The 25,469-nt window shown below is 42.0% G+C and overlaps 1 protein-coding gene across 4 annotated transcripts; it reads left to right on the forward strand.

The window, feature by feature from the left end:
* Positions 1 to 860: 860 nt before the first annotated feature.
* On the forward strand, positions 861 to 21,494 carry LOC116399311 (myelin transcription factor 1-like). Of its 4 annotated transcripts, none has more exons than XM_031876384.1 (23): positions 861 to 1,128; positions 2,106 to 2,173; positions 2,688 to 2,742; positions 4,157 to 4,199; positions 4,291 to 4,359; positions 4,653 to 4,903; positions 6,083 to 7,171; positions 8,362 to 8,481; positions 8,831 to 8,921; positions 9,510 to 9,623; positions 9,771 to 9,988; positions 11,684 to 11,886; positions 11,984 to 12,199; positions 12,311 to 12,459; positions 13,897 to 13,959; positions 15,336 to 15,404; positions 15,657 to 15,719; positions 15,812 to 15,895; positions 16,699 to 16,920; positions 17,054 to 17,145; positions 17,462 to 17,565; positions 17,902 to 18,045; positions 20,380 to 21,494. In XM_031876384.1, exons 3-23 carry the CDS (start codon positions 2,688 to 2,690, stop codon positions 20,518 to 20,520), a joined length of 3,600 nt encoding a protein of 1,199 aa, XP_031732244.1. In that variant the 5' UTR covers positions 861 to 1,128; positions 2,106 to 2,173; the 3' UTR covers positions 20,521 to 21,494. The 4 variants fall into 4 exon arrangements, with proteins under 4 accessions (XP_031732244.1, XP_031732242.1, XP_031732243.1 ...); XM_031876382.1 differs by having other exon boundaries at positions 862 to 1,128; positions 20,377 to 21,494; XM_031876383.1 differs by having other exon boundaries at positions 862 to 1,128; positions 4,294 to 4,359; positions 20,377 to 21,494.
* The last annotated feature ends 3,975 nt before the right edge of the window (positions 21,495 to 25,469 follow it).

Raw genomic sequence — 25,469 nt, forward strand, 5'->3', positions numbered from 1 at the left:
GTATTTATAGGCTGTATTTGAGCAGCTCAGTGTACACAGTGAAGTAGCCTATATGGTATAATTTTACTGTGATGGCATTCTTGTTATTCTCATGTCATGTTTATGAGACATTCTGGGATGATATGAGATGGAATGTAATGTCATAATCAAATAAAGATATGTGATTGTATTGTACTGCTGGTAATGCTGCTTTAACTATTGTTACAACTATTACTCATATTGGCTATTGCTAGTGCCATTACTACCCATTACTGCTAATACTCAAGCATGGTGGTGTAGTAGTGTTCTCAACTCATGGGCCCTGGGCTTAAATCCTGACCCCTTCTAACTGGAGTTTCAAAGTTATCCTCATGGACTGGGTTTCCTCCAGGTTGTCTCTTCTAAGAGGAGATGCATAAGGTACTATACTGTACCTATAGTTATGAAGAGTACTGCCCCGGACCAAGGCACTGGCCTCAGAAGTGAGCACTGTGCTACCAACGGTCCCTGACTAGCTTCCTAAGATAGGTCAAACACAGAGGCTACACAGTATTTCCCCCCGGGAATCAACTCAATAATGACTGAACATAGACTACTTATGTATACTGATACCTGCTCTCACATAGCAGTTTATGTGTATGCAGAACTTTATTTATTAGTGCTGATTAATTGGATTCATGGCCCAGTGTGTGTGTGTGTGTGTATTTCAGGGGGGTATTATCAGCTCTACCATCTGTTGTGTGGTTTCAAGACCTGATATGAGTCAGTCACTGGGAACAAAAGTTTTCACGCTGGCATAGTCCGTCCTCCAGATGCTTAGCGGCTCCTGAAATATTGACACCGTCACCACCTCCATCAGCACAGACCGGGCCAGGCAGGGCGGCCCCTGTGTGAGCTGCGACCGTCTGTAGCTCTCCTGTGCTCCTGCAGGAGGCAGTGTAGCGGGTGTTTCTGTCCATGGTGCTGAAGATTCGGCTGGCTCTGTCCGGGGTGCTGAAAAGCTCGGGGCTGCTGGGCTCAGTCTGAGGCTGCTGCTATACTGATCCAGTCCTTCCGCAGTGTTTTGGCGGTGAGCTGTGGTTGCAGTCCCTGTAGAAGGTCTATCTGCCAGTCCGGAGATGTCGAAGCGGAGGGGGAGGGGAGCGTAAGGTAAGGCGTTATGTCTCTCTGACAAAGAGCGTGAAGCGCACTTATTTGTCGGTATTTTCTGGGGCCTTGGGCCTTACGGGGGATTCCACACCGAGCAGGGAGGACGTGATGAAGCTGTATAAAGGCTAGCCCACCGCGGATGTCAGACTGCTTTCTGCCGGTTTTCCTTTAGCGGAGAATAATTTCTGCCCTCCGAATGCGCGGACGGTCGGGCTTTATAACAGATTACTATCGTCGGTGATGATTCCCGGCCCCTACAATGGCGGCCCGGTGTCGATGCAGTCAATTTATTAAAAGTCTAAACCGCGGAACGCCGGTGGCCTTTGTATGTGTTGTGTTTTCTAAGAAGAGAAGAGCGAGGCCTCGTGGTTCTCAGCCCGGCCTTCATCTCTACTGTCACCGCACAAGAAGCGTATAAGCCTACAAACTACTTGATATTCGCACTTGGGTTTGTGTGTGAAATGTTCTGTCAGGCGAAATGTAGAAGCCGTCAATCCACATTGAAAGTGACGCCATGCTGAGCACCGCTGTCTTCTGTCACACTGACATCCATCACATACCTCCGTGTTCTATATCCAAGAGCATGACGAATCTTCAAATGGAATTATATGTGACACATGATATATTTTTTCTTATAAGTTTTCTCTTTAACTAATTCATTTATTATTATTACTATTTATTTTTGATCTTTCAATATATATTTCATATATATCATTGTTTATTACATATTTAATTGTGTGATGTTTTTGATAGTACTGAACTCTTAATTACACCATTGAATGTATTCAATTAAACCACAACACTTTCTACAGTGTATTGTCAGCATCATCTATATTCTGTAGCTGTGTGCTGCAATACGTTGGGCCAGAATGGCTAAACTGACGAATATGATACAAATATTTTATCTGATAAAAGAAATATTTCCTTTTCATCACCAGCTCACAGTAAAGGGTTTCTGTGTGTGTTTCATCCAACAGAAAATGAGTTCAAAGGTCAGACACTGAGCCAGTGGTGGACCAGGGGAAAGCAATCAACCAGCAACAAAGTATTTCTCTCTCTATCCATCCCTCCCTCCCTCCCTCTCTCTCTCTCTAGCTATCTATCCATCTATCTATCCATCCATCTATCTATCTATCTATCCATCAATCCGTCTGTGTGTCTGTCTGTCTGCCTGTGTGTTTGTCTGTCTGTCTGCCTGTGTGTCTGTGTGTTTGTCTGTCTGTGTCTTTGTCTGTCTGCCTACCTGTGTGTCTATGTGTTTGGCTGTCTGTCTGCCTGTCTGTCTGTGTGTTTGTCTGTCTGTGTGTTTGTCTGTCTGTGTGTTTGTCTGTCTGTCTGTCTGTTTGTCTGTCTGTCTGTCTGTTTGTCTGTCTGTCTGTCTGTGTGTTTGTCTGTCTGTCTGTCTGTGTGTTTGTCTGCCTGTGTGTTTGTCTGCCTGTGTGTTTGTCTGTCTGCGTGTTTGTCTGTCTGTCTGTCTGTGTGTTTGTCTGTCTGCCTACCTGTGTGTCTGTGTGTTTGTCTGTCATCATTAACGGATCTTGCCTCCCTCTTTTTTTCAGATGAGCCAAGACACTGCAGAGACACGAACACGAACCCGCTCCAAAGGAAGCCGGGGTCAGTATACACGCGCACGTGCACACACACACACACACACACACACACACTGAGGGGGTGCAGGGTGTACATGAATGTGGGCCCCCACGTGTAAAAACATGGTATCTTGCTAAAAGGTTCTCTAGGACTCCAGTGTTGGAAGATAACCTGGCGTCAGGTTTACTGTGTGTCAAATGATTTTCTAGTTAATTGATACATTTACTATTTTCCTCAATAGATTTGGCTCATTTCATGACACTTAACGATCTCAAATTCTAAGTGCACACAACTTTGTCACAACTGTTTCATGGGATTCACAATTCTATTGCATGTATGCAAAAGGTAATAATACCTGCAATCATCATGGCAGTCAACTTTTATATACAAATACTTACTGTTCTATACAAGAATGTCAGTGTTGTCTAGCTGAATGCTACTGTACTGAGCTCCTTGGATTCTGATTTCAACAGGTAGATGTTTAATAATGTACAACACAGAGACAGCATATATCTGTGTGCATAAAGTACATTTATTTGTGTAGACATGTGTTACATGTACTGTTATAGTAAGAGAACATTCACCTTTGATCTTTCATGTTAAGACATAGACAGTAAACAGAAAATGTGCCACAAAATGATATCCATGAAGTCCAAAAACCTGATGAAGTAAAAACATCCGGTAGTTGAGTAAAAAACAACAAATTCTACCTCTTCACAGAAAGTAACATCATGTCATAGAGATTTATGGACTATACATGTATATGTAGATTTAGACAATTAAACGGATCTTTCTTTATGTGTTGTCTCTAACAATGAAAGAAGTTATGAAGAACATGATGATTTCACTGAGAATCAAATCAGTTTTGATCAGCAAGACATGCAAATGGTTATTATGCAAATTGTAAACAATTGTACTTATTCTTTTACACACGTGTGCCAAAACAAGTCCAGTGTGCTTGAATGAATGAACAATTCTAATATGTTGTGAACAACAAACTGATTGTTCAGAGATATGAACTTATTGTTTTTGAAATTCTAATAAGAGTTGAGCCAAAGCTAATGAGAATTTGAACGATATTTTGAATCGTGGCCTCGCTACAAGTGATAGCCTCTAGATAATGTAATTATTGATGACTAAAGACCCTTATCATTTCAGGAGCGACTAACATTACCAAACAATTTCTTTGTCTTTCTGGGTCCCTGGGGCTCTGTGGCCCAATAGAGCAATTGTCATCTTTGCTGGTTCATAATCCAGTTTGTAAGTTTTGTACTCACCTCATGAAGACAGAAAGAGTCATATACTCTGTATGGACAAGGATGAATTTCAAAATGTGCAAATGTGCCACGAGTAAGCCTCCACAAAATAAAAGCATCGCTGTCTTTGCATTTGACTTTTATTTCTGCATCTACTGACTCTCCTGTTGCTTTACTCTCAGTGTCGTCAGACCTTGTGGGCCAAGAGATGAAGCAGGAGTTAAAGTGAGTGATTATATGCTTCACTTCACACTATCATGATGTATGAAGTTTGTTTTGTGTGTATGAAGTGTGTATTTGTCTTGCTGTGTGTCAGTAGCAGCTGTCCCACCCCTGGATGTGATGGCAAAGGCCACGTCAGTGGAAGATACTCTCGACATAGAAGGTAGGAACCATACTGTATGTCATCAAACAGCTAGCGCTTTGTATTTTGGTATGTCACCAAAAGCTCACAGAATCAGCACTCAGATGGAGACGATCAAGGCAATTGCTGTATTTCATAATTTTATGTTATCATACATTAAATATACAGCCCTGCTAGAAGCTCCAATGTTCATTACATCTCACAATGTAAAGTGTTGGCCAGAACAACAACAACAACAAGCTAGTGATTTTGCTGTTTTATGTTAGCATGTTAGTTGTTAGTATTCACTTACATAGCCGTCCTGCAATCCTCAGCATACTGGGATGCCCAATAGTGAAGAAAAGGAAGCTGGAGGAGGCGGAAGCTGAGGAGAACCAGTCTGCTCCCAAGAGGAGGAACCAGCCTGCCACAGAAGCAGGAGACGAAGGCTTCAATGCAGACAGTGACGCAGCAGAAGAGGAGGAAGTACAGAAAGAGGAGAAAGAGGAGGAAGAGGAGGAAGACGACAACGATCTCAAAGAGAAGAAGAAAAACGAAACAAAATGCAGCCCAGAGTCAACGAAAAGTGAGTAAAAAAAACCCTGAAAAGTTATCTTGAAACATTAAACACAGTATCAGTGTGCAGACAGCAGACAGGGCTGGAACAAGGGAAATGAGGGCCTCACTCTCAGGTGGATCTCGTCAAACCAGTTCACGAAAGTGAGATTTCCCACTCTGCTCTTTCACATTGTTTCATTTGAATCACTGTTAGATGCCTTTAAAATGAATCTAAACGTAGACATAATTAATCGAAACCTAATAACTTGCCAAAAAAGCAAAGATTATAGAAATGTCAGAATTGTTTTAATAAATTTGTTTAGCAGAACAATGTTGTTGTTGTTATTGTTCCATCTAATTAATACCTAAGATGACAGCCATAACCCAAGGCTGGGTTAGGAGACCTCATTTTTAGGTTGACTAAATTGTTGCAATACGGCAGCAAACAAGAAGAATGTAAGCTGGTCTGAAGACCATCAGCTGAGTGGTTTTTAGAGTCCACAGTCATGCTTGCAGTGTGACGCTGTACTGTCACAATAGGACTGGGCCTGAATGCTAACGTCAGCATGACAATGTTTGCATGCTGATGGAGTTAATGTTTAGCATGATATTATAGTTTAGCTTGTTAGCATGCTAACATGCTAATTAGCACTAAACAGCACAGCTGGTCTGATGGGAATCCTAAAACTAACGAATTAAAATTTTGATGATGGTGCTAGATAAAAAAGATCATCATTGGGTCAACAATCAAAATGTTGCTGGTCACTGCTAGCGTGTTAAAACACCTTTGTACAGAAACCATGTTTATGATATGAGCTGAGATACATCATCAGTCACTTTCAAGCCCCCTGTTAGACTGTTAGAGGCATGAGTGATTTTCAGTTCAACAATAAAGTTGCAGGGGAGAACAAACTAGTCTTTCCCAGTTCATCGTTAATAGAAGGACATTTATTTTAAGTTGAGTTTTAAAAGAGTGAGCACTCACGGCTTAAGTACACACAGGGAAAAGGATGGTTTGGATGCGCTGCATGTTTGGGAGTAGCAGCAGACTTGACTAATTGCCTGAAAATGCTCAATGTCTTCACCTCAATAATGCTAAAGAAGTCAGATAAGGTCAACTACAAGGTCAGTCCCAATGTGACCATGTAGGGATGACTAAGACAAAGCTATGGTGACAGTAACATTTGTCTTTACTTTGAATCCACAGCAGACTGCTCACTGGTGACAACAGAGGACACAGAAACAGCAGTTTGTCCTCTGGCTGAAGTTGGCGACAATGAAAGCTTCACTTCGGAGACTGAGAACGAAACGGAAACGGAGAGAACTACTGAGGAAGTGAAGCCAGTAACAGACACTGATGAGCATCAGCAGGAGGAAACAGAGACCAAGGAGGAGGAGCAGGAGGAGGAGGAAGGTCAGCTGGTGACAAAGGACCAGTCATCAGAGCAACCTGAAGAAGAAACGGGGGTTACAGAGCTTAAAGAAACAAAAGAAGACGAGGAAGAAGAAGCAAATGAAGAAAAGGAAGAGGAAGAGCAGCAGCAAAGGCAAGAGAATATCGTAGAAGAAAAGACAATAGAAAGACATATGATGAGTCAGGAAAACTCTGATCACCAGTACTCCAGTGGAGATTACAACCATCAGGCCAAAGAATCAAAAGAGGACCAGAGTGAGAGGGAGGAAGAGGAGGAGGAGGAAGAGGAGGAGGAGGAAGAGGAGGAGGAGGAGGAGGAGGAGGAAGAGGAGAGGGAGGTCTACCAAGAGATTGATGCTCCTTACACTTTGAGTCCACGCACTCAGGGATCTGAGGCTGAGCTGTCACTCAGGGAAGAAAAGGTCAGCACTCCTATGACTGAGGAAGAGGAGGATGAAGATGAAAGAGAGGAAGAGGAGGATGAGAGGCAGAGGAAGGAAGTAGGCAAGGTGGTGGAGGAGGAAGAGGAGGACCGGGACTCAAGCAAAGCCTCTCCGGCAACAGTGGTTATAGAAGTCCGCTCAGAGGAGGATGATGACGAGGATGATGATGAGGAGGAGGAGGAGGAAGAAGAGGAGGAGGAGTATGAAGGAGAGGAGCAGGATCGTGTCTCAGAGGGCTCAGGAATCACGGACGACTCCGAGAACTGGGATATGACTCGAGGGAACCTGGGGCTGCTGGAGCAGGCCATCGCCCTGAAGGCGGAGGAGGTGAAGGGGGGGCAGGAGGCCCGGAGCTCCCCGGACTACCAACCATACAGCACCTCCAGCAAGAGCTCCGAGCCTGCTGCTGTAGCCCGCCGCACTGCTCACTACAGCAAAGGTACTTCTGTTACTACTGCCAAACACGACAACAGTTCAAATTGCTCCTGTTTATTTTATGGATTAGTGGATTCCTATGTTTGGTAAATACCATACATTAGGTCTAAATATTATATTCATCACTCAAATCTATTTATTTTGCGTAGAATTGTTGATTCAATTGACTTGACTTGCCTTCTTATCACTGGCGCCTGGTCTTCGTACAGTTTACTACTGGTACTAGTTAATGGTGTGCAGATCCATACCCACAGTATCAATATTACCAACACTTGAGGTCTTGTTTTAACTGGTCTTACCCTAGCTCAGTTCAGCTAGCTAGAAGATACTGGTATCATATGAAGAAACCCTAAGAAGCTTGTCGGATAGGAGCTAAATAACGCTCCGAAGTTGGGATCGATTTTGGCAAGGGAAAAACTGACATAGCGATTTGTGAAGCGGCCCCTTGACCTCTCACCTCATGATATGTGAATGGAAATGGCTTCTATGGGTACCCATGAGTCTCCCCTTCACAGACATGCCCACTGCTGTTTGAAGGAAATACCAAGAGGTTTTTGAATGCCGTATAGATGTGTTATTTTCAACCTGTACTGAAAGGGGGAATTGCATAACGTATGACTGGAGAGCTGAGCCTCTTTTGGATCCAATGAGCCCAATTATCCAGTCCATAGAAGCCATTTCACATAGAGAGACCATTGTTTGAACCTTAACATCAGTGTATAAAATGACCTGGTGTGACCGCTATGATAATCACAGCCTCATGAAACTTTACCACCACAAACTAGAGACAGAGGGCATTCAGAGGATGTTGTAAGTAAATTGACAATAAGGGTTATCTGAGCAGTTTACACAACAGAAGTGCTCACCAAACGCTGAAAAATGCAATTTGTATTATTTACCATTCAGACTGTTTTGTATTTGAACCTGCATGGGATGCAGTCACTAACAGAGAATAGAGAAAAGAAATGCCTCATGTTTGGTAAATCACTCAGTGGTAATAACAATGTATTCAGAAGCCTATTAATGATGCATAAAAGGCATCGTTATCGATAGCAGTCCGTGAGACTCTGGGCCTGGTAGTACTTGGTAGTAGGTCAGAGCCAAATGTTGAGGTACCTTCACCCCTTGTTACTACTGACTGATGTGCTCCAATTCATTTTTGCTGCCATCTAAATCACACCATCCTCTATTCAGAGAAGAAGGAGGTGAAGTGTCCAACCCCAGGGTGTGACGGTACAGGTCATGTGACTGGGCTGTACCCTCACCATCGCAGCCTTTCTGGATGTCCTCACAAAGACCGAATCCCTCCAGAGAGTGAGTGCACGTTACCTCTCATAACGCCGTAGACCACCAGTACAAATGTGACGCTCTTGTGCATCTTGTGTCACTTTCAGGGATACAGCAACTCAAACACAGTCCTTAGATCTCTTTTTAATGTGACATACAGACCATTGTTATTGTGATATTTAACAGCTAGCTTGTTCTTACCATTATTACCAGCATTGGTATTACTTCTACCACTACTACTTCCTTCTATTTTAGAAGAAAATACTACACTAATACTCCTACCTTTATAACCACTGTTGTTTTTCAAATGTTGTTGTTACTACTGCTAGTGTGTGAAAGCGACTGACCTGAGTATGTGTCTGCTGTGTGTCTGTAGTCCTGGCCATGCATGAGAACGTCTTGAAGTGTCCGACTGCTGGCTGCACAGGCCAAGGCCATGTCAACAGTAACCGCAACACACACCGCAGGTTAATAAAACACACAAGGACACACAAGGACACACAAACACACACGCACACACACACACACACACACACACACACACACACACACACACAGTAGAACACATGTGCCCAACTAGCACAACAAATATGGCAAGGGAACATATGGCAGATGTTTCTGTGTCTTCTAAAGGCCAAAATTAGGGACTTGAGAAAAAGTTTAAGTTAGTATTTTTTGGTTTTGAGATTAATGTGAGGATTTTTCTCATAGTTTGGATTCAGAAATCTATGCATAATGTCAAAGACATCAATGTTCCTACACAGTCTGGCAGAGGTGCCGTTATTAATAATGGTCTAACTGTAGTTTTGGAGGCCTTTAGAGTCAAATTCTGGAGTAGTCACAATGGAAATGATCAAAAATGAATAGTGCACATTTGAACAAAATATTGAGTGAATCCCAGAGGAGACCCAATCTCACCTAATACTACTAACACATACTTACACTGTCTTTAGAAAGCTGAAATAATTCAAACACCTGTCTGCATATTAAATGTCTACCTATTCATGAGAGTTTTGTCCCATTAAATGCAAACATTTGGATATGTCCTCCGTCAGTCTGTCCGGCTGTCCGATCGCAGCAGCAACTAAGCTGAACAAGAGCCAGGACAAGCAGGTCCATTTACAGGCTTCACCCAGCGAACCCTCTTCCAACTCTGACAGAGTGCTCAGGTGATTTATTTTTTCACTTCAGTGTTTTAAAGCATAGATACATACAAGGTAACATAGTTAATTTATCGTCAACGAAATGTAGTTTAAAGTTCCAGCTACGTCTATGTCACCGTAGCAATAATGCATAACTGACGTCTTCTCCTCCAGGCCCATGTGCTTTGTGAAACAGCTGGAGATCCCTCAGTACGGCAGCTACCGGCCCAACACAGTGACCACCACACCTCGAGCTAACCTGGCCAAGGAGCTGGAGAAATACTCCAAGGTGTCTTTTGACTATGCAAGCTTTGATGTCCAGGTGTTTGGAAAGCGTATGCTCATTCCAAAGACACCCAGCAGCACTGAAACATCACCCAAAGCCTTGAAATGTAAGAGCCACACACTTCACCGCCACGCTCCACTTCTACATTAGATTTTGGCATGCAATGTGTTGAAATGCAACATGAAGCGTTGAACAATGAACTTTGAACATTAACTCTGTAATATTTGAGAGTTGAAAAATCTGACAATGCAATCCATCGAAATTCATTTTTTATTTCATTAAATAATCATGATCTCAAACTGCTTTATTCAAGTTCACAAAAAAGTTGTGTGCACAAATTAAAAGAACATTGAATCTCTCATTTCGATAACCACATCTCTCTGTCCTGCTAAATTCCTGGACTTGTCTCAAGTCCACAGTCTGTATCAAGATGAAAAAAAACATTCACACAATGTCCAACTACAAAACTGGAAAACTGAATCATAAAAAATAGACAATAAAGAAAAGAATCAGAAAAGGTAGAAGCTATCCTAGACACAGTCAAATATGATGTCTTAAAAGACAACAGTTGAAAGGATGAAGATGATTGATTGGGTGTTCCGGCCATGGGTATTCAAAATGATCCCATTGGATCTAATGCAGCTTGTGGTATAATGTGTTTTGATTTTCCAGGGAAATATGTGAATATTCCTCAGATTCTTAAATGTGTTTTAAATCACATTTAGAGATACACATTGCTGTCATTTGAGAACATAAAGTAGTTATTATTGTTCTTACAGATTAGTTTGTAGTTTTCTCCACCTGCCAAGCTCCGTACATTACTGTGTGTTTACACAATAATGCATGACTCCTTTGCTGCCATGCACAACAACCACCAATGGATGAAAACAAATGTGATATTACTGCAGTGGTGGGCCGTCAGTCTGCTGGCCTAAACAGAATCACAAAGTTATATCTATTTTATAATTTAATAATTTATCTTAAATACACTACATGTATTGTAATTTATAAAAATATAGGGACGATATTGTTGATTGTCATAGTGTTCAACCAATCAGATCTTTAGTTTGACATGTTGGGCGTATTCTTTGACGTGTCAGCACCTGCTAGCTGGCCTATAATGACGTCAGCATTACGTGCAGCTCAGTGTCCATGTGTAGCTCTGCCGCGAGGTGCAGAGTGTGCTGTGATTGGTCAGTGGGCGAGCACGTGACTATTGTGAAACAAAACTTAACAGCAGAGGCTATCGGGTAGTGAATCACATCACGTGATGCAGCTCAGCCAATCAAATATGGGCATTCTGACTGAGTGAGATGCACCACACACCATGACACAGGAGGCTGAGCCGAGGAAAGACATTGCAGAGCAGTACGTTCTATGTTCAAGTTGTGAAAGTAAAATCCTATGATAATCTCTGTGGGTCGCAGCTTGTCATTAAGGAATGATGGCGGATTCCACAGCCAGAGCAGCTGACATTATATTTTCCTGAATTTAGGCTTTTGCATTTTCTAAATGCTCTAGCATTATTCAGACGACTCGTACCGAACGGTTTAATACGAAGATGTACATAGTTACAGCCTTAAAAATGAATAATAGCTGTGGCGCCATCATGTGGTTATAAGGTGGTATTTCAGCTGCAGGACAGCAGTGAAGGCCCAGGTATAAAATGCAGGGCCCGCCACTGTATTACTGTAACTACCAGCAGCAGCTCTGTTAGCCATGTTTAGCTATAACGTTACATATAGTGGTCTGCTGTCCTGTTCTTGTTCCAGCATATTAATTTTGCTCCATCCCCACACAGCTAAATCATTCCCTAAGGCCTCCTCCCCCAGTCACAGTGTGTCAGGAGGCTTTTCTATGAGCGCCTCGTCCTCCAGTAGTTATGACTACAGCCAAGATGCAGAGGCAGCCCACATGGCAGCAACAGCCATCCTCAACCTGTCCACCCGCTGCTGGGAGAGACCAGAGACCATCAGCACCAAGCCCAGGGAACCCTGCTCCAAGGTACACTATGTAGACTAGATAAACAGTGCAGGGCACTCCCATGCTCTTTTCATTTTGTTCACTTTATTTGCACTGACTGCGAATCTGAACCCTGTAGGAGTCGGACATTGAAGTGGATGAAAACGGCACCTTGGACCTCAGCATGAAGAAGACCAAGAGGGAGGGTGTGCAGCCTCCAGAGCCTTCGTCCTCCTCCTCGTCATCCTCTCAACACATCGGAGCCACCCTGTCTCAGAGCAACACTCAGCCTGAGTGGGAGGGGCCGCTGGACTTCACCAAGTCCAGTGGAGTCAAAGAGGAAGACCATGAAGAGGTACATGCTTGCAGAAATCACACCACTGTGAGAAAAGACAGACACATATAAGGAGAGCGAATGACAACGTTTGTTTGCCCCCCATATTACCCGTGTGTCACCTTTCTCCAGGTGGAATACACGGCTCCTTCATACACCTCCTCTGATGGTGAGGAAGAGGACCAGGAGAACCTGGAAGACAGAAAGTACCCCGGTGAGGTCACCACCGGCAGCTTCAAGGTCAACTTTCAGCCCAAAGACAGCAAAAAGGAGATTCTTATGTAAGTCACAACTCTTACCACATGTCCAATCAACACATTGCGTGACACGGTAGCTTAACCAATGGCACACTAGCAGTAAGTGTGCACCAGAGTATTGTAAATGTTGAATTGCCCTCTCATCTGTATGCTAAATGATTAGCCATTGGCAGTTGCACAGCCTATTTACAGTAGTTGATTTTTCTCCACCCACATTCCAAGAAGACCCGCCCTACTCTGCCTCTGATTGGCTAGTACTCATTGCCATCCCTGCAGAATTTGCAGAAGTTTATAGCTGATGAACAAGATTGGTGGAAGGTTGGTAGGTGAATGATTTTATCTCAGATGTGGATGGCTTCATGAGGATGGCAGTCTTCTTGTACAGTTTAGTGCTTCAATGTAGGATTACAATATCCTGATTATGGGAGGAAAATGTTGCTATGCACATTGCCAATCAGTTGGAGATTTGAATTTTAATGTGGTGTCATAATTACATGTCATGTTAACCTTAATGTCGATATTGCACTTTGATTAACAAGATCATAAAAAATACCATAATATCAAAATGTTTGCTTACCCCTGTATCCCTATAAAAGATTAATATAAATACATTATGAATGAATACAGAAACATCAACACCACTTAAAACAAAAAACCTTCAGATTTGGTCAAGGATCTGAAGCCTGGTTACAGTTCATGTGGGACAAGCATCAACCACCACAGTCCATTAAACAATTATGCAACCATATACTGTACCTCAAATGTATTTCTCTTAAACCTAATGCTATGTTCATGTCACACAGAGTTTCTGTAAATATCAGTTTCCAACTCGTAGATAGCATGTGTGACGGCCCTCCCACTTTCCGGGAGGCTGAGTGGACAACCTCAGCCGGGTCTTTGGATTGATTCAGCTCTCTTGGGCCTTCCAGGCTATGAGACTGTCTCTCCCTTCACCCCTAAACATCCCTTCTGCACTATTGTCTTTTGGTTTTGCACCTTCAACACCTCCACAGCCCACATACCACACATCCATACACTGCCTCCATTGCCGACATTACTGATCGACACACACTTAGTTTACCAATGTTTGTAAAGTTTGAGCATTTCGTACATTTTAAAGTTAGTAATTAAACCGACATGTAACGAACACAATGCACTGTATTTTTAACAATATATTTTGAACAGTTGTACAACCTCCTTGAGTCGTTAGGTGATGTGAACTCTCAAATCTTTCCCATCTCTACCATCCAACCCATATGACATAAACACAGCATTAGGTTCAGAGTTGCCGCAATAGCTGTATAGGAGCAAGTGATATTCAATATTGGCTACATATATTCTGTTGAAACAAAAACAAATCAAAAAGTATAGTATAAGTATAGTGTTTTTATCTGGCGTGTCAGTATAAGCATCCTCTTCAAAGGCAATGGACTGACGTGTGAGTGTGTGTCTTGACCATAGATGTCCCACCCCAGGCTGTGATGGCAGTGGACACATCACTGGCAACTACGCATCACACCGAAGGTAAGACCTGCACTCTGACTTGGAAATGATAAGTGAAGTATGTTTGCTTTACAAATCTATAGTGTGATTGCATTACGCAGATTTGATGATTCTGACCGGAATCATTTTAGAAGGAAAAGGGGAGTGACTGGTAAATTTGATCGCATTTTTCCAGTTGTATGTGGAAACACTGAAAAAATTTGGCAAAATTACAAGCTCTATTAAATCTTACTTCCTGGAAAGACTCAACAAATCTGTTACCAGCCTGTGGAAATGTAGATAAGCATGACGCAGAGCTTGAATGAGTCCTGCCCCGTTAGATTTCTGTCCAACCGAGTACCACTGCTTGTCATTCAGTACGGCCACTTTCTAATGAATGTACGAATCTAATAATATAGTTACTGTAAGTGTTGGATCTAAATAGATCCCTTTTCTGCTCAAACAAGCCACAAGGAGCCCAAATGTGCAGCTGTGTTAAGTACAATATGTTGGAAGTTGGAAAGCTGGTGGATAAGAGCATAGACTTCTGCTTGAGCCTGTAAAAGCCTCTCTCCATACATCATGGCCTGAACAGAGGCTGGCAGGTAGCAGAGATATGTCTTAATATCATTTATGCACATCAATTTCTACTTGTATTTCATATCACAAATTAAGCTGTCAAATTAATAATTCTTGCACTTGCTCATGCCCCCAAATTCTGCATGTACATGCTTTGTAGGCTGAGTCGAGTACAGTTTAAGCACTGGCATGACAGGCTGCTCTCTGGTATTTAACCCCTTAGGAACACATAAGGAACATTCATTCAAAATAAATGTTTTTCTAGGTATAAAGATCTGCAACAAATAAACCCTTTAAAAAGAACCAAACTATTTTCACATTATTTGCTATGACTGGTGTTCAGATGACATGGGTCCAAGTAAAATAATCTACTGAAAGTTGATGATGTTTCACCATTCAAATGTGGCCTCTTCAGTTCCAATGAGAGGGCTAGAGTACCGCCTGGTGAAGGAACATGAGTCTAAGAACCATATGACCTGCAGAAATGCTGTCATTAGAATTAAAGAGGCCTTTTAAATCAGCAGCAAACATCAGCAGTGGATTGTTTCATTTGCACCTGATTTCATTCTGCCTCGATGACTGGGATGACTCGACACACACACACACACACACACACACACACACACACACATTCATCGCTCATTATTTTTCCTATCCAACTACTCCACCGCTGTAGAGATCAGATAATAAAATAACTCCTGTCCTCCCTGTGTGTGTGCTGCCCAGTCCTGTCCTGGTTCTGTAGTCCAGTTCAGGTTCTGGCTCTTTCCTTCACTCATACTCAGACATCCTGTTCTCAGTCTGGTTTTCTGACGCTCTCTCTCTAACCTATCTTCCAGTCTGTCAGGCTGTCCTCTTGCTGATAAATCACTTCGGACCCTCATGGCTGCCCACACAGCTGAACTAAAGTATGTCTGCTTCTCCTGTCTCTCACCTCCAACATGTTCACTGAGCACTCAGTCTGCAGCTACAGCTCTGTCCCTGCTCTCCTTTTAACACAAATATAAAATAGTCAGAATCAATCATAATTAAGTCCAATATTGAAAAATCAAAACCCAAAACAATGAGCCCTAATGATTTAGTGAGAAAAGCTGGTTTCTGCCTGCAGTCTGCTGATAATGTAAGCCTGTGGAGTGAAAGATCGTCTGTGTGTGTCATAGGTGTCCCACTCCAGGTTGTGATGGATCAGGCCACATCACAGGAAACTACGCTTCACATAGAAGGTAGGAGCTCTCCTCCTGTTCTGCCTGCAGTACCATCAGTCACTCTGTGCAGACGGATACTGTGATTGGTCCTCTTTGTTCCTTCCTGCCAGTCTGTCCGGATGCCCTCGAGCCAAGAAAGGCGGGGTCAAATCAACCCCCACCAAAGATGACAAGGAAGACTCTGAGCTCTTGAGGTGAGCAACAGAAGCTCATTGGCTCTTGCAACCAAGCAGTATCTAACATTAGACTGTCACTGTACCACGACTGTTAGGAGATGAGGGATATATATAATCAAGTGATTAACAACAGTTGCTCACTCTTCATGAAACTTATCGTGGATGTTCTTACACTCTGGAGGAGGAATCCTAGTGTTCTGCGTGACCCCCTGACCTTTCAGTCAACACCACCATCAGGACAAAACATGTACTCATACACGAGAAATACATCTAACAGGCAGGTTGTCATGACATTTACTGAACACTTTACCACCCTCAGAACAAAGGCAGATTACCATCCACTGTACTGAGCACATTCATGTTCTGAAGGTTTTTAGTTCAGTCCATCTTTTCTGTTTTACTATTCTATATGGAAAATGGAAAAGAGATCAATGATAGATTTATGCTATTGAGAAAACAGGAAATGTTAGGTCATTCAAAAGTAAAGTGGAGTGTCAAATAAGCTTATTTTTAATTAACTGAGGGGTGTAAATGTAAACTTTTCATTTAACATAATTCATTTTTAATTTTTAATTTTATTTATGTAATAAATCGTACATACATTTGAGGACATTTGTCTTATCTGGAACCTTCTGGGACCTCCCAATTGACTCCCAATTAATTCCTGGTGCTTTTTTCTTGAGCACTGCTTTCTATTATAATTCTAAAACTAAATCACCACATTTGGACTGATGTGTCAATCTTGTGCTGGCCTCTTGACATCTCCGCTGTCCATCGGTGAGAGTGCAAACAGTCATACGATGGTCTCTGCCTATCTCCAGGTGTCCGGTTCCTGGCTGTGACAGCCTGGGCCACATCAGCGGGAAGTATGCCACCCACCGCAGTGCCTACGGCTGTCCGCTGGCAGCCCGCCGGCAGAAGGAAGGTCTCCTTAACGGCACTCCCTTCTCCTGGAAGGCCTTCAAGACTGAGGGACCAACCTGCCCGACGCCAGGCTGCGACGGCTCCGGCCACGCTAACGGCAGTTTCCTGACACACCGCAGGTATCCTCAATATCTGAGGGTCTCAGCACACACAGTGTTATCCCAAACCTAGCTGAGAGTTTCATCTCAGCCTAATAATCTCAGCCTTGTTAGAATGTTAGAGCTCTTGATCCTGATCTGCTGCTCCTCTCAGTCTGTCAGGTTGTCCCAGAGCAACGGCCAACAAGAAGAGATCCAAATTCCCCGGAGACGAGTATATCACTGCAAAGTTCAGAGCCAGTGATGGTAAGAGACAGAACTTTCCACTCTACCTGATAGTGTGACCCACATGTCCCCCAAACTACTAATAATACCAAAAGACATAGAGACATGAAGACATAAAACGTCCCTTAGGTTTGTCAGGGACAACAACACATAACATGCACAGACTCAGAGACAGATGTGTAGCCCAGATGTAATGTCCTCTACACTTTGATAGACTTGTTGCCACTGCATGCAGCACCACTATGGATCTGCAAATATAAGTGATGTCTGTGATAAAAATGTGTGACAGTTGTCTTGATGCTCTGATTGCTAACTGTGTGTTGTTGCTTTCGCCCAGTTCTTGACAACGATGAGGACATCAAGCAGCTCAACAAGGAGATCAACGAGCTGGGCGAGTCCAACACAGAGATGGAGGTTGACATGATGAACCTGCACACTCAGGTGAGCTCAGCTGCTCAGCTCGCTGCACTTCTGCCAGCAGGAGGAGGATGAGACACCCAATGCCTTTTAAAGTACATCAAGGAGACACTTCCATGTGATGGGAGGCTGTTTAAAATTGATCAGAGGCAATAACTGACTGGAGAGAGAGATGGAAGCTGTACAGACCAGCTTCATTGATGCATTAGTAGAGCTGGATATGGTGCAGCCAGTAAGTCTCTCTGCCAGTTTGTCAGTGGTACTAAAACTGAAAAACCCCTGCAGCCCAAAATCATGGTTCTATTGTCAAGCTCTTTGTTTTGCTACTTCAAGACTGAGTTCTGTGTCTGTCTGCTTCAGATCTCTTCAATGGAGAAGAACCTGAAGAGCATGGAGGAGGAGAACAAACATATCGAGGAGAGGAATGAGGCCTTATTCCTGGAGCTATCCGGCCTGAGTCAGGCCTTGATCCGCAGCCTGACCAACATCCGCCTGCCTGCCATGGTGAGAATACACAATGTCTTTTGGTTTGTTTAAAAGGACATTGGGTTCTCTCCACACAGTTACATATTCCACATGTTCGGGGGCTGACCCCACTGGGACAGTTGATGTGGATATTTCTTTAAAACACACCACTACGTGGTAGGGGTGGGAATCACCAGAGATCCCGCCATTCGATATTATCACGATACTTAGGTCACGATACGATATTATCACGATACTGCGATATTCTGAGTATTGCGATATCATAGGCCTATATTGCGATTTATTACTTTTTTCAACTTCAAATTATGTCCCCAAAGGAAAACTGTGTCAACATGTTTTATCTAATAAGATAAAGTTTTCAGTCTGTTCATCTCACTTCAATCATTTTTATTGCAGCAAAATAGGATTGTCAAGCAGACAGACTGACCAACAATGTCATAAATGTTGCATGAACCTGACAAACTGAATGTATTACTACATAGTCCAACTTAACTAAATGCAAACGTGTGGACTCAGTATATGAACTATAACTTATATAAGTAGGATATAAGAGTTATATAACTCAGTATAACTTGCGATGCGTGGACGTCAAGGGCAGAGAGCCAGTTATGCGCTGCACTCTCCCCATGAGCCTGGCTACTGTTGGCAGATTTAACCCCGTTGTGAGGCCAGATGTTTTTGTTTTGCTTTGTTTTGACCAACTTCCTACCAATCACGCTGACCCGGGACCTTTGCTGACCTCACCAGAAAACAACTCAGCACCATCTAGTGGACTGAAAAAGCAATTGATTTGATTTTTCAAAAAAAAAAAAATTATTATTATTTTTTTAATAGTTTACATATTAAAATATCGATACTTGGCGTCCGTGTATCGATACAATATCGCCACGCAAAATATCGCGATACTATGCTGTATCGATTTTTTCTCCCACCCCTACTACGTGGCCCATGCTCGGGCTTATGTGTGCATGCATTCATCCATTAACATTGATCGGAACGGCCTCTTAGCGGCGGCCTTGAGAGAACCAATGTTACAATGTAACCAAGCGTTACCTTACACTTTCTCCCATTTTAGAATAGAAATACTGTATATAGAGAAACAATTAAAGAATATAAATAATACTAAGTATGTAAAATATGTGCATACTACTACAATATAACAACATACATGTAATAAATAATGTATAAAACAATAAATAACAAATAATAATTCAGTGTGTAAAAATGCAAGAATAAAATAAATAAATAGGAATATTGGTTCAAAAGAACAGTATAAAAAACACAGTCTTAATGTAAACCAGAGTGAGTAAACCAGAATATTAAACAGTTGCACTAAATGATTGTACTCTTATTGTTATGTCAAAACTGCTGACTTGAAGTTTACATGTGACATGCATAACAATGACCTCCTCAATGAGGTGTGGGTGTTATACCCATGGGACCCAGGCTGACCGTAACCACTTAGTGTAACTAGCATGGAGAGTGCCGCACATGCACGTGGGGCTGAAGGAGTCTCTGGGAAGACAGAGGTTGAGGGTTTTTTCAATAGAAGCATATTCAGGCCCCTTTTGGAGAGTGACCGTGTAGGCATGTGTTGTAACTGAGCAAACAGACAACAGCCTCTTTAAACTGGGATCTGTGAAGACCTATTAACGTTCCCAGTTACTGTTAGCGAGCCAAACTAAGTGAGCTTAGAACACACAGTTCAGAGCGGCAGTTCTTACAAAGTAACAGTACAAAAGCCTCTCAGAACTGAGAGCACTAAAGCTGTAGATAAACCCTTGTGCTCAAAATCTGATCTGCTCAGTTTATAATTGAAAAATGAGAGTGGATGAGGTTCTTGTCTTGTTTGTTTGACCCATGAACCTCCCCTCCAGTCTACCCTGTGAGAGTTATTTTGGTCATATACTACGTCATCCCAATAATGACGCGGATGGGCTTACAATGCAATAATTTGAACGCCCTGAGTGTTTCATTCAGACGCTAAAGGATGTCTTGTGCATCCTATCAGACACCGAGGGGCGTGACCAAGCTCTTGTTTTGACGCCCTGGGAATGATGACAAGCTGTCCTTGATCAATCAGCTTTTCAAGACTAGCATATGACCTTTTTTCCCAGAGGACGTGTCTTCAGACAGCTATATTCTCATCTTAGAGAATATAGCTAACTCCTCCTACCACTAGTTTCATCTTCATTCATATTGAGGGGGAAATGTCCAGAGCACATTATGTGCTCAACTGATGATTGTCATTTTGTATTCTATGAGTCAGTAATAAGTAGAAGTTTACCATTCAAACTCTTACTCTGAATCGACTCAAACTTTCTGACTTCTGAACTTGTGTGTGTTCAGCAGGAGCCGCTGTCAGAGCAGAACTTTGACAGCTATGTGGACACCCTGACCCACATGTTTACCAATAAAGACTGCTACCAGAACCCTGAGAACCGGGCTCTGCTCGAGTCCATCAACAAGGCAGTGAAGGGCATCGAGGTGTGACGGACAGGAGGAGGACAGGGAGCGGGACATCACAGTGACTACACCAATCTTTCTTTCCCAACCCTTTAGATACTGTATGTAATTAATTCTTCTCATTTGGAACTTTGTCATCTGTTCTTTGCATTAGTTTGCTGTTTGCATGTTGCTTTATGATGGTATGAGCGTGAACAGATTAGGGTGTGGACGTAAAGCGTGGTACAACACTGGAATGAAACTGTTACTGTAAGCAAGGGCATCTCAAGGTATACGCAGATAGGCAAGAGTACAGAACAAAGTCAGGAGTGCAGTATACAGCCTGAGCTGAGCAGACTCTCTTAGTTAGTGAACATATTCCATCTCCACTTAATAATGTTGATAGTATTCTACTGTATATGAGCATAGTGATGTTGCACCTCCAGGACTAGTTTGTAGATTCATTCTTACTATTGCTGTGTAACTAGTTAAATCCTTTGCAAATGTTGGTTTAATAACTTATTCATTCATGTCTGCTGTATTATTTTTTATGTATGCCTATTTATTATTCATTATATATTTATTATTTTTTTTATTTCCAAATGCTACCTGAGAAGATTTTAAACGGTAACCAAGAGAAGGGAATCATTTCCTCTGCATTGTGCAAAGAGGAAATATTTTAAGATATCAACTATAAATTGTTTTATATATCTTATTATTTATTTAAAATACTGGGATCTTTTTAAGTGCAAATATTTTGTAACTGAAAGTTTTTTAATCATTTTCTAAAAAAGCTTCTGTTTATATTATTTCCCTTTTTATTTTCACAAACTATTTTGAGTACATTGCAATACACTGGGAATATTGAGCTACACATATTTGGTATTTATTTGGTGATGAAGAACAAAGTGATGGTGAATATTTATTTTGTATTGTCTGTGTGTTAATGATGGCTGTGTAAGGATTAGTCTTTAACTTACTCTTGAAATAAAGGTTAACCCACAGTATATGTGGACTGGACCGATTGTCTTTTTGTATTGACTCAAACTTACATTATTTAATTTTTAGGGCCCGAGCACCGACGTAGTCGGAGCGGAGGACCTATTGTTATTCTAATGTTTATTAAAAAGGAGGTGCTGGGGATACTGGGAATTTTTGGAAATTTGGCATGCAAGCAAGAATTTGCGATAATTGCAGTCTGATTGGGGTGTCCAGCTGCGGTATGAAATATTGGCTCGATAGCGCCCCCTATTGAGTAGCCCCAACACTGGGTTTCACTTAGCTGTATGAAATTTGGTAGGTATGTGGATCGTGATGGGACGTACAAAAAATCCTCACCAAACCAAACAGGAAGTCGGCCATTTTGAATTTGCTGACGTTTTTGGACCATTTCAAGGAGCCCTACTTTAACGAACTCCTCCTAGAGATTTAACCCGATTGACTTCAGATTTGGTCAGTATGCTCTTAAGACCTTGGCATTTAAAAGTTGCTCAAAGATCAAAAAGTTATTGAACTATGTGTCCGTGGCGTGGCGGCAAAAACACACCATTCGCCATGAAAAAGGAAGTTGGCGTAACTCGGCCATACATTGTCGAATCTGCTCCAAATCTCTCACATGTCATAACATCCTGACCCGGAACACATCTATATGATAATTTAGAATCATAGTAATAGCGCCACCTAGTGGCAACTGGAAGGTGTAAGTTTTGTACTTTGACATCCTGCTCTTCACAGATTAATCAAATCCTTCTCAAATGTTGTCAGAACAGCCTTAAGACCTTGATAATGCTTCATAGTGAAGATTGTAAGACGTTGAAGGGCGGCGACGTGGCGGCTTGGCGAATTTCAATTCTTTGCCATGAACGAATAAACTGATGTAACTCGACTCCACATCATCAGATCTTTACCAGATTTCACATTTTGATTAGACTCCAGGCCTGAAGACATCTGCAGGCCAATTTTGAATCATAGTCATTGCGCCACCTACTGGTAACAGGAAGTTAAAGTCTTTATACTTTGGCTTGTTTCTCTTAGTAGGTAAATCAGATCAACATCAAATTAGTTCCACACAAATATAACAAGTTCATAATGCCAGTTCATGAAGCATTTGATGTTTCGTCGAACGCCGTTGCCGTGGCGATGCAGTCTTCGCCGTGAAAAACGAAGGTAATTTTGAGAGGCTAAACATGCTCGAAACATAAGCAAACTTGGCATTCATATTTAAAGCCCAAAATGTAGTTTATTGCTTCAGTGTCAAATAGGCTCAATAGCGCCCCCTACAAAATTTCGAAGAAGCAGCCCTCGCAGTACGTTTCACGTAGATTTACGAAATTTGGTAGGCACATGTATCACATGTGGACTTAAAAGAAAGTCTCTTGGAGCCATGCTCTAAACCCAACCGGAAGTCAGCCATTTTGAATTTTTTATGAATTTCTAGTGTCGTTTTTGTCATTTCCAGGCGCTGTACTTTAACGAATCAACTTCAAATTTGGTCAGAGCAATCTAAAGACCTTTGTGATGAAAAGTTACTCAAAGCTTGTTGTTTCGTGAAAAGTCGTTACCGTGGCAACGTATTCTTCGCCATGAAAGATTAAGGTGTTTTTGAGGGGCTAAAAATGCTCAAAACATAACCAAACTTGTCACAAACATTTAAAATCCTGAATGTAGTTATCTGATGTGATTTTAATGCTTCAGAGTGGCAAGTCGGCTCGATAGCGCCCCCTACAATATTTTGACGATGCAGCCCTCGCAGTACATTTCACCTAGATGTATAGAATTTGGTAAGCAGATGTATCACATGTAGACTTAAAAAAAAATCTTAGGGGTCCATGCTCTAAACCCAACCGGAAGTCAGCCATTTTGAATTTTGTATGAATTTCTTGTGTTTTTTTTCCATTTCCAGGTGCTGTACTATGAACTCCTCCTAGGGAATTAATCCGATCAGCTTAGAATTTGGTCAGAACAATCTAAAGACCTTAGCGATTAAAAGCTTGAGGTTTCATTGAACAACATGGACTTGGCGTGGCAGCCATTTTATTGCCATCATCCATCAAGCTGTTGTAACTCAACTGTACTTTGTCAAAACTGTCCCAAACTTGACATGCTTGATTAGTCATGATTTTAGGACTTCTGCATGACAATATTAACTCATAGTCATAGCGCCACCTACTGATAAGCATGGACGTAAGCAGGATTCTATAATTACAGCGGCCCAAACACTGAACTTATTAAAAGGGTTTGTGGGCACACCATGAGAAAAAGACTTCTCTGATCTAAATATGTGCAAACTAAGATGCTTGGAGAGCAAAAGTTAGATAACAGTGGATTTTCAAACCATGTCAGTGGGCATTAGTATAAATGATCTGTCCAGAGCTTCTTCATGACAATCAGGTTAAATGTTACAATGAATGCTTCACACTACAATCTAAAGTTACAGAAGAACTTAAAATGAAAACAGTGTCAAATTAAAGTGTTCAAGTAACAGCAAATGGATATTTGAATATTTGGACTTATTCATGTAAGTCCAAATACAATCAGCAGGACACTGCAGGGAGTTGAACCCCATCCCAGAAAACTGACAGTCTGTTATGTTACAAACACTGAAGCACATTCACACACATTCATTTTCTTAATGATCTTTAAAGGCTTACATTTATGATTGTATCGGATGTACACTCAAAACATTTGAGGCTTAAGACCTGACAACATGATCTTGCTACGCTGCTGGTCTACGCAGGAAATAGCATCTAACTCGTGCATGCAGAGTGTGATGGTCACAGAAATGCATGGCGGTGTCAACCAGAGTCCAGCCAGTACCCTTGACGTGTGTGAAGTTGCGAGGGCCCGATCAATGCTGCTTGCAGCTTTAATTTAAATTTAGGACCGTTTGATTCAACAAGAAAAAGAACCTCCCTGTATGTAATGCAAAGTTTGAATACAAATGCTAAGAGAAGAAGCAGGAGAAGCTATTACCTGGTCACTTATCAGTTAAGATCTTACCAGGGCCAGTGAAAGCGACCACAGCTCCTTTATCATATGTGTACACTAAAGGATATGTGCACAGCTTCCCACATGCAATACCTTCCTCCTGATGTACAGTGCCTTGCATAAGTATTCACCCCCCTTGGATGTTTTCCCCTTTTGTTGCTTTTATACATGAAATCATGGTCAATATAATTTGGCTTTTTTGTAAAGAATTTGCAAATAAAGCTTCTTTCATGTCAATGTGAAAACAGATTTTTACAAACTAATGTCAATTAATTAAAAAGATATAGTGTAAAATAAGTGTTTGCATAAATATTCACCCCTTTTAAAGTGACTGACCTAATTCAACAGAAGTCCAGCTAGTTGATGCCAGCAGTGTCACAAGTAGTGAAATGGAGATCACCTGAGTGCAGTTGATGTGTGTCAAGTGATTGTAGTATAAAAACACCTGTCTGGGAGGTCCAGTCTCTGGTTCATCAGTATTCCTGCTACAACTACAACATGAAGACAAAATAACACTCCAAGCAACTCCGAGAAAAGATCATTGAGAAGTACAAGTCAGGAGATGGCTACAAAAAGATTTCCAACTCACTGGACATCCCACAGAGTTCACTTCAGTCCATCATTAAGAAATGGAAGGAGTATGGCACTTGTTTAAATCTCCTAGAGCTGGCCGTCCGCACAAACTGAGTGACCGGGCAAGAAGAGGACTGATGAGGGAGGCCACCAAGACATCTAGGACCACTCTGAAGGAGTTCAAAGCTTCAGTGACTCAGATGGGAGAGACTGTACATACAGCAACTGTTGCCCGGGTTCTTCACCAGTCTAAGCTGTATGGGAGAGTGGCAAAGAGAAAGACACTGTAGAAAGAATCCGCCCAAAGGCATTGTGGGAGACTCCAATGTCAACTGGAAGAAGGTTCTTTGGTCTGATGAGACAAAAATTGAGCTTTTTGGCCATCAGACTAGACGCTATGTTTAGTGAACACCAAACACTGCACATCACCACAAACA

This window comes from Anarrhichthys ocellatus, unplaced genomic scaffold, assembly GCF_004355925.1.
Source record: "Anarrhichthys ocellatus isolate YVR2014 unplaced genomic scaffold, GSC_Weel_1.0 scaffold108, whole genome shotgun sequence".
NCBI lineage: Eukaryota > Metazoa > Chordata > Actinopteri > Perciformes > Anarhichadidae > Anarrhichthys > Anarrhichthys ocellatus.

Coding starts and splice junctions, on each gene's coding strand:
- LOC116399311 (XM_031876382.1), top strand. CDS start 2,688: ATGAGCCAAGACACTGCAGAGACACGAACACGAACCCGCTCCAAAGGA. Junction 4,360..4,652: donor AGATACTCTCGACATAGAAG/GTAGGAACCATA, acceptor TGCAATCCTCAG/CATACTGGGATGCCCAATAG. Junction 8,482..8,830: donor AGACCGAATCCCTCCAGAGA/GTGAGTGCACGT, acceptor GTGTGTCTGTAG/TCCTGGCCATGCATGAGAAC.